Below are 10,303 nucleotides of genomic sequence, written 5' to 3'. Positions count from 1 at the left end.
ATTAGGTAATTATACTGCATTGTATGCTGACTTGTTGTTTTTTCATTAGGTGTTTTTGTTTTTTAAATTCGTCCATGCTTATAAAGTTATATGACATTGTTTAAATTCGTATTGATATTGTGTCAATGTAATAGTTAAGTGTTTTCAAAGAATTACACCCCCTACTTGTAGGAACTTTAAAACAGGCTTATAAAATAAAAAATAGAGAATATCCATTTTCTTATCTTGTATCAATACCAATGTTATTATTTATGGGTATTTTTGTATGTATATTATGGACACGATTGTTATCTAGATAATTATATATCAACAACGGTGTTCAATGTTAAGTTTTTAGACAATAATTTTTGAAGTAACTTTCTTGTTATAATAATTTTATTGTATACATCCATTATTTGAAACATAACTATTTATTCAAATTAAAATATAATAACTTTGTATTAATATTACTATGATGTGTTTGATTGTGCTTATTACCACAAATAATTGGCTATTACTAAATTAATTTTACTCAATGATACAAAAAAGATTATATATTGTAGCTAGTTGAAGTCATACCTTCATAGATTGAAAAAGTTATCGAAATTCTATGTAATTAAAGGAAAACCCTCAAAATATTATGATTTTGAAAATTAGTAAATCAGATTAAACATTTTAGATATCTTCCTTGTTCATCGATAATCTAACCCTCGACGTACTTGCATAGTGATGGGGTTTAAAATATCAATATTTCGATAAAAATTTAACTTTCTCTTTCTTAATTTTTAAAAAAGGTTCGGAAAACCCTGTGTTATTTAAATATATATTAAATAAGTTATGTTATATACTTGTATTGAGTAAAAAAAAAAGACTTCTGAACAGTGTTTTATGTGTATTCTATCTATCAAAGTTAAAAAAAAGAAACGTGTTTTTTTGTAAAAATTCAGAAAGTCTATTCGTATTTTATTTATAAACATTTTCTAGGGAAGAAATTATACAATTAAGTACGTATTTAAGTAATTTCATTGGTGTATAATGGAAAGGTGGCTAAGAAACTTATTCCATTCAATTTTTTTTTTATCTTTTAGTACACATTGTCATTGAAGCCTTTTATAATAGTCATGTTAATGTCTGTCAGATTACAATCTATATTTAACTCAGCTACGCCACATCTTCATAGTGATGGTTTTTTTAATTTAGTATAATTTTTGAAAATTAGCAATAATATAAATTTTCTGGGGCGTATTTTTTGATGCAGCCAGAAAAGAACAAGCCTCTATAAAAATCATGCGATGACTTTTTTGTTATTTTAAAGGAAATTTCAGAAAACAAAAAAAAGTTCATTCAATAACACTTAATATAAATTTATAAAAAAAAATTCCTTTAGGCCTATAAAAAAAGAATTCTTAATATCTACCTATAATAAATTTACATTCATGATATTCCTATACAACATGAAAATATATCATGTAATAGCTTTATGGTAAATACAATTAAAAATCATAATCAATAAAAAATTATGTCTATTAAATAATTTTAGGTCTCAACAATTTCCATTTTGATGGGTTATTAAATAACTAAGCTTTTTTCTTTTATAAATTGAGTTTTATTGAACATTAAATTAAGTTAATAGTAGATCAAGATTTAATAAAATTTTAAAAATATTTTATGTATAAACAAGTAGATTATAGATTTGTATAGTAAGCTCAAACAATTATGTTTGTTGAAATTATAAATTAATTACTGTTTACCTAAAATTAAATGAAATTTCTGGTGGACTTAAACCATATATTTTTAGGAATAAATGAACAAGTAGAACATTTTTCAAATATTGGCGTTTCGGCTATTTGGCTTACTCCAATTTATCAGACTCCTGGAGTTGACTTTGGTTATGATATTTCAGACTTTGAGAGAATTGATGAAACTTTTGGAACAATGAGTGATTTTGATAATTTGGTTGTAACGTATCATAGATACGGTAAGCACTACAATGACGTGTAAAACAATCCAAAATAAACAAAATTTTATTGTTTTACTAGGAATAAAAATTATTTTGGATTTTGTTCCAAATCATACAAGTGATAAACATGTTTGGTTTAAAAAATCTGTTCAAAGAATAGCACCATATACAGACTATTATATATGGCATGATGGAATTAAAAATAGTGAAGGCAAAAGGATGCCTCCTAACAATTGGGTAAAATTAAATATATATTATATATTTTTTGATAATACATCTATTAATAATTATTAATAGATGTATTTTTATCAAAAAAGTAATATAAATATTAATTAATAAAAGTGTATTACGTATAATTAGTGATGAAAGAAGTGAAAATTTCAAAACAAATATTAGAAATTTACACGAGTATTTAGACTAAATTTTTGTTAGAAGTATTAATTATATAGTACAATAGTTTTATCTAACCGGTTTGGATGTGTGACTCATGATAAGATCGTTTATTTACTTATTTATATTAAATTACGTTTGTGAAGTGATTAGTATTTACACGTATATTTATGATTATAATAGTTGGTATGATCGTTAACCTTAATATTTGCCGTGATTATTTGTTTGTTAAGTTTTGGTGTTCATATATTGTATATATATCAACCCAGTATCCCCATCTATTAAATCTGCTCAACATCTATTTCAAAACATAAATTAACAGATGATTTTTTTCTAAAAGGTGTTATGTACTCGTTGCGAAGTTTACATTATGAGGTTCAATCAATAAAAAATTAATTTCTAACCTAAGAAAACACTTCAGAAATAATTCTGCATAAAATATATTATCTCATTAACGACATTATACTACATAAAAAACAACATTTAGATCTTAAAAAGGATATAAACATTTTAATTACTAAGTTAATTTAATTTAAACCATAAGCCACGTTTGGACTTGTTTGAAAAATAAAATAGAGTCAAAATCTTGTAATTTAATCTTATCAATATCAAAGAATCTATTCCTAATCATAAATCAATTATTGGACGTAAATTAGGTTAAACCTAAAATTACCCTTTATTTTTGTTAGTCAATTAGGTAAAGAATCAAATAAGTCTAGACTTAATTCAACTGAAACAATTCGCTTAACATTATAATCAAAAATATTTTTATCCAAGCTCCCAGATTGCATAAACATAGAAATAAGTTCTGATTTTACATTTTACCAGTAATTCGTTCTGCTATGAAGAAGGAAGGAGCATGATCATAGAAATACATCTACTGTAGATAATTAAGATAAATAGTTTATATATGCATTCATAGAAATATAAATTTTATAGAAATAACTAATTAAAAGCGCAATTGATTATAAATGTATAACTTAGAATGTGTCTTATTTTATAATTAATAAACTTTTATATGGTTATTTACAAAATACTCGTGGTTTAAAAACAAAAATAAATATGCCGAGTTTAAATTATTTTGTAATTACTGAAACTTGGCTAACTTCTGAGATTAATGATTTAAAATTAGGTATGATAGACTATACTCTATATAGTTTACACTAAAATTCTAGCAAAAGTATTCATAATATAAATGGCGGCTTATAGCTATACAATATTTCTTTAAATTACTTACCACTTCAAACTTAGATTGTGAGCAGTTGACAATATTAGTTACATCTTTAATATGTAACATCTTCACTATTGAAAATCTTTATAAGAAAAATTGTGATTTTTATTTTGTCCGTGACAATTATTATCCCATAGATTTGTGTTCAATTAGTTATTCTTCAATCCTTTTGAGCCAAAAATACTTTGCACTCAATTGTAGAGATATTTTACCAAATATTATATGATACCTTCTATAAATTTATATCTAAAATTAAGAGCATTAAAAAACACATTTATAAATGATATAGTTAAAAGCTAAAAATTGTATATTTCATTAAAAAACTTAATCATAAAAATTATAAGCTCCATATTTTATGACTAGTTCAAAAAAATTAGTTTGTAAATTTAGACCCACATAGAAACTTTGGAATCTTCCAAAACTATGAAATCTATTAGAATCAATTTTGTTTAATACATTTAGTAATACGCTGTCATTATTTCACCATAGATTTAAATCTGAACTGTCTACCAAAATCAATATTTTACTTTTGTTGAGATTTACTTGAATCTATTGTAAATAATCATCAAGTTGACGTCATATATAATGATTTTCACAAGGCATTTGATTATCAATTTACAACTACTTTAATCCCTCGAAAAATTGCAGATTTATTATTCCTTTCATCCAAATTAGTAAATGCAACTATTTCATGCTCATGTTCTCGTTTTTATGAACTCATTACATTCCATGTACTCTCGCATTGTTAACTTTACATATTTAATTTTACTGTACAAATTACGGTCTAAATAATCCAATCGAATGAATGTTAAATAGAGTAATACAATAAAGTTGATATTTCTTAAGATAGTCTAACTGCCATTAATCTTATTCTCTTATTTTTAGTTTCAATGTAAAGCTGAGAAGGTATTGATTTTACTATGATGTGTTTATTTTATTTTGTATCTATCTCTACTTTTTATCAGGTCTCACTGGACTAATTTTTTTCAACGATACGTCAAGAGACCACAAATTGTATCTAGTTGAAGAAATTAACCCCAAAAGTTAAAAAAATCTATTAATAGTATTTGAGCCTTAAATGTCGTTAATTTTATATAAAATAATTAGAAATACGAGGAGTAAAAAATTATTTACACCTTAACACATAAACATATAAAATTTACAACTCATGATGATTAATCCACAACATTAGATAGTGTGTCTCTCTTTTATAGAATTAGTTTACATTATCTCAAACTACTTAACATAAATATTGCAAAGAGATTATAGTAGGAAGGTCCACAGCCAACTGGCCGGCTAATAAAATTGTATGACAAATTCTTTATTCAGTTTAAACATTTTCAATTTCGTTTGACAAAAAAAAAAAATTAAAAAGTAAAACCCTTTTGTTAATATTATTTTTGTTCAGCTGTCAGTGTTTAATAGTGGTTCCGCGTGGAAATGGAATGAGCAAAGAAACCAATATTACCTTCATCAATTCCTCGAAGAACAACCAGATTTGAACTTCAGGAATCCAAATGTTGTACATGAAATAAGAGTCAGTACCTAAAATATAAAACTATATTTAACAATACTTTTTAACAAAAGTTCTATTGATTAATTAGAAAGCGTTATATTTTTGGCTTGAACGCGGAGTAGATGGATTCAGATTGGATTCTGCTAATTTCTTGTTTGAGAGCAAAGATTTAAGTAATGAACCAAAAGCTGAAAACAATACTAACATGAAAGATACCGATTATTATTCACTAAATCATACATATACTATTGACCAACCTGAAACCTATGAGTTACACCATACATGGCGAGAACTACTTGATGAATACAAAGAGAAAGATGGTTCAACCAGGTTTTAAGATTATACTAGTTATTATAGATGTGGGCAATAACTGCCCATGCATTTAGACCTATAGGTCCATTCTGCACATAAGATTGTATTAAATGTAATAATTAACGTTTAATTATTTTGATTCTTGTAAAATCTTATACTTCCTTTGTTGGACATTTTTTTTTTAAGGTTTTAAAAAAAATTAGGCAAATATTTCTTTTGTGTATTTCATGACACATTTTATTGATTAATAATTGATTAGTAATTAGTCATCGCATCATAAAGTTTTAATTGCTTTTCTAAATTATTGTTTCATATAATTATTATCTAATATTATTTATATGATTATTTTATTGAAACAAATCTACTTTATTAGACACTTATGAGTAAAATGTTTTTCAAATATATTTTTTTAATGCTTATTTCAGAAATTTTTGAAAAATATGGGAGTGACAAGTGGTTTGAATGTTACAACTTTTCAAAGTTGACGAATTAAAAACCAAAAATAGGGTTTTTTAACGCTTTTTTTAATAAATTTTATAATGCAACAATAAATTTTTAAATGATCAAAATTTAATGATAAAGTTGAAGAAGGGGGAAAAATTGGGCATTTACAAATAATAATATGAAAGTTGTAATAAATTTTACGTAGGATAAACAAAAAGAAATATAGGGGTCAGGTTTAAAGAGCACTCAAAAAACATTAAAAATCAAAAAGTTAATAAATCTTCGGTGACTGAACATTTATTGACACATAATAACTCCATTAGAACCATAAAACTAATTAAAAACATTAATAATTACAAAGAATTTAATATAATGGAAGCAATATAAATGTTTAAAGATAAAAACAATTTAATTAATTGGGATCTTCGTCCAATGAAAAATTAATTATTAGACTTGTGTAAACTGGCAAAATTTGATAATATTACTTTGTGATAACGTCACTAGGAGTATTTTCCGGTCGGGATGTCAGTATGTGTTAAACGTTGTAGTGGTGACATTATTTCCGAAATACGTGATTTTTAGTCAACTTTTGATGGCTTGAGTTTAATATTTTTTAGATTTAAATGAATAATATTTTTAATATAGTTTTAATTTTAAATATCAACATTTAATTACAGTTTTTCAATGGCTAAATGTTAAAATATAATCAACTTCTTTGCTATAATACAGATTAAAGCAAAAAAAAGACTACGATAGAGTTCAATTGTTTTATAAAATAGAACTATTTTTTATGTGATAAAAATTTATCCATAATTTAATAAATATAACTCTTTATTTTAATTTGTTTTGAATTACAATCCATTTTAACTTTGTTTGAAATGATTGTAGTCAATAACATTAGTTTGACAAGTATAGTAAGAGGTATCACGATAGTATTTATCATATCATTAGTAGCGATATACTTTTTTTGACGAAATTTAAAATTAATTACTAAATTCATTATAAGTAGAGTTATACTTTTATTTTTCAGATACACACTGTAGTGTATTGATATTTACCTTAAATCTGTGTTACGACTTATTCCTTTACTTCACAAATCTTTCATAATTATTTATTTTATTTTTAATTTCTTAAGACGCAATATTGCTAGTTATTATATTTGGTGATAAGAACGTTCGATTACTGAGCTAGTGATCAACACAATTGATTAGTATTGCAATCCTTCTCTCAAGTGATGGACAAAAGGGTAAAATTTATATGTATATAGTTCTAAATAGTTTAATGTAAAATAAAAAATATTGTACAAACATACATTAATGATAACATAATGCAAAGGTTTACAGTTCAGGAAAAACACCACAAAAGTACATTAACAACTGACTGCTGAAACTTAGTAATAATCCATATAATACCATGTAATTTTATTACATGGTTTATTACTGTTTGACACTCACTATAAAATATAAGTTTAAAAAATGTGTTAAGTCTACCTAGCAATGTTCTATTTATTAAGCCATTTTTTGCAAAAGCCATATTTTTTAGATGACTTAATAACTTTAAAACGACGTAACTTTTATCCGGTTTTTTTTCATTTTCTAAACTAGCATATTAAACTAAACTAATTTAATAAAAAAATTTTGAAAAAAAACGGTGTCTCATAAAGTAGATTTTACCATTTTTTTAATTATTTATAACAAGTATGTGTTTAACAACGAATGTGATAATTTATTTTATAGGTAACCTTTTATATATCATTACTTAATATTGTAGGTTACTAGTTGTTGAATGTTACTCTCCTTTTAATCAGACTATGAAGTACTATGGTAACAGTACTGTACCCGGTGCACATTTTCCGTTTAATTTTATGTTAATTATAAATTTCAATCGACAATCCAATGCGAATCAATTACAAACTTTGGTCACTAAATGGATAAAAAACATGCCCAAAGGCATGTGGCCTAACTGGGTGGTAAGTTAAACCAAAATAAATAGTGATATAAATAATAGTACCTTAAAAATTTATATATATATACAAAGATTTATGAATAGCATACATAGCCAAATTTTTATAAAAATAATTGCAAGTATAGGCAAATATGGCCTATTCTTAAAACTATAAATTAAATAAATATATGAATTCAAATAAGGCCAACCTAAGACCTTTCATATTTTTGTACGAGAAATAATGAGACAAGCAAAATAAAAAAGTTTTTAGCTAATCAAAATATTATGTCATTTACATATTTTTGTTCGTGTGGTTTTTTAATTTTGGTGCCTGTGTCAAATCGTGCAAAGATGATCCAATCGACAAAAATTTTGTATACGTAGTGTGAACCGATTTCGTTATCTTCTATCTTATTTTTAGTAACAAATACCGATGTTTTTAACATAAACATAAAAATAAAAATTTCCACAAACTTTAAAATGCTCTAAAAATTTATGTATAAAATATTAATAAAAATTTTGCTATCCGATTTTTGCTAAAAATTTGGTCTACAGAATGACTAACTTGAATTATTTTTAAACTGATATCTTAAATTTTAATTAATTTAAATAAATTTAAAAAGATATTATAATTTATATAATTGTTGTAGTTTAAAAGTAAAGCGATTATTTAAAAAAGTATAGTAAAATCAATAGTTATAGTTATTTTTATAGCATGCTGGGTCGTTCTGTATATTTAATTTCATTTATCATATTATATACCTTTTAGTTGAGAAGTTAATGTTTCATAAATACCCTTTTACTGAACACAGTTTAAAAATTATTAACAGTTTTGTCTTGAAGAAAATTTAGAATTAATTTTATTGGTTTAAGTTTGTATTAATTACTTTACATTATAAAAATACAAACTAATAAATATTAATTTCGAAAATAGCTCGGGAACCATGACAATAGTAGAATTGCTTCGCGATTTGATCCAATGCTTGTAGATGGATTACATATGTTTCAAATGCTTTTGCCTGGTACCCCAGTTACATATTACGGTGACGAACTAGGAATAAGAGACACATTTGTTCGGTGGGACCAAACAATTGACAAAGGTGCTTTAAATGTTGGACCTGAAAGATATGAAAAATTCACCAGAGATCCTGTAAGAGCGCCGTTCCCTTGGAATTATTCAATCCATGGAGGTAAATGGATCTAGAGAAAAAAAGTGCTGATTTTTGTATAAACTGTTTAGTTTTGATTACCACCAAGTATTGTTATTAAGGGTTTTCCTATGGAGAAAAAACGTGGTTACCAGTTAGTCCAGACTATTGGAAAGATAATGTTCAAAGTGAAGAAAAATATAAAAGCCATTTGAAAACTTACAAACAATTAACGGATTTAAGAAAAAAACCAACGTTCACTCATGGAAATTTGCATGTGTATACTATTTCTGATTGGGTATTTGGATTTTCAAGGTGGTCATTAATACTCTCGAAATATTTTACATTCCTATAAATCTATATTTATAATTGAATTCCCCATCTACTATGCATTTTTAGTTCATAACATCCATAGTCCGCACTTTAAGACCGTTTAAACAATAATATTACTTAAAACTTGCAGTAATATAATTATGGCAATACTAATATGATACTACTGTTTTAATTTACTGCAATAAACATTACAGGAGTTATACTGATCATCCAACATATGTTGTACTAATTAATCTTGGTAGTGAAATGGAAATAATAAATCTACGACATATCAGAAGATCTCTACCTGAAATTTTAATGGTCAAAGTGTCAAGTATTAATTCTGGTTTCGTTACAGGGTAAGATTAAACTTATTGTACAAGTAAACTATAATCAGTTCAATCTACTATATCAAAAATTAAATTATAATTATAATATTTTTTTAGAAACTTAGTAAGCAGGGAATATATTACATTGAGACCAAAAGCAGCTCTCACTCTTACTACTTCATGACATCATGAAAAATGAATTACACATTTTAATTTGCAACATTCATTTAAATGCAAAATTATTAATGTGATTTTTTTTAACAAAAAAGATTTTTGTACAACATATTTTACCTAGAAATTAAATATTTCATCAGTAATTTTAGTATTTAATGTTCTTAAGTTAATGAATAACTTTTTTCATTGCATTTGATGAGACTTGTATTTATTTTAATTGAACAATGAAACTTAAGGTTAAATAATTAAAACGAGTCTCATAAAAATACTTCTCAATTGTGCTCGTATACAATTTCAATAGTTAGAAAGCAAATGTTGGGATACTTTTTAATTTGCTTTAGTATGGATTTTTAAAAACTGTTTACAACAAAAAAATTAAGATATTAGCTTTCAAAATTTATCAACTCAAATAGAAATAAGGATATGTAGTACACATCATTAATAATGAAAAAATAACCGTTAAACAGAATGTTTAATTTGTATTTAATATAATGGATAGGAGTATCTGTATGCAATGGCTAATCGTGGGAGATTTCGAAAAAATGGTCATAATAACTATTTTGA

The 10,303-nt window shown here is 25.0% G+C and overlaps 1 protein-coding gene across 6 annotated transcripts in view; it reads left to right on the top strand.

Annotated features, from left to right (window-relative positions):
• LOC126906738 (maltase 2-like) overlaps positions 1–9,883 on the top strand; it is a 20,825-nt gene extending 10,942 nt beyond the window's left edge. The window contains exons 2-10 of one of the 6 annotated variants that reach the window (XM_050687506.1): positions 1,778–1,957; positions 2,019–2,176; positions 4,969–5,097; positions 5,165–5,406; positions 7,603–7,801; positions 8,711–8,966; positions 9,047–9,239; positions 9,452–9,595; positions 9,683–9,883. In XM_050687506.1, coding sequence (XP_050543463.1) covers positions 1,778–1,957; positions 2,019–2,176; positions 4,969–5,097; positions 5,165–5,406; positions 7,603–7,801; positions 8,711–8,966; positions 9,047–9,239; positions 9,452–9,595; positions 9,683–9,749 — 1,568 coding nt within the window. In that variant the 3' untranslated portion in view covers positions 9,750–9,883. The remainder of the gene's footprint in view (positions 1–1,777; positions 1,958–2,018; positions 2,177–4,968; positions 5,098–5,164; positions 5,407–7,602; positions 7,802–8,710; positions 8,967–9,046; positions 9,240–9,451; positions 9,596–9,682) is intronic. The other 5 variants (XM_050687511.1, XM_050687510.1, XM_050687509.1 and 2 more) reach the window with 5 other exon arrangements.
• The last annotated feature ends 420 nt before the right edge of the window (positions 9,884–10,303 follow it).

Source organism: Daktulosphaira vitifoliae, unplaced genomic scaffold (genome assembly GCF_025091365.1).
Source record: "Daktulosphaira vitifoliae isolate Bord-2020 unplaced genomic scaffold, ASM2509136v1 Scaffold_5, whole genome shotgun sequence".
In the NCBI taxonomy this organism is placed as follows: Eukaryota; Metazoa; Arthropoda; class Insecta; order Hemiptera; family Phylloxeridae; genus Daktulosphaira; species Daktulosphaira vitifoliae.
The sequence above is the reverse complement of the archived record's forward strand: the minus strand, read 5'-3'. Positions and strand labels throughout refer to the sequence as shown.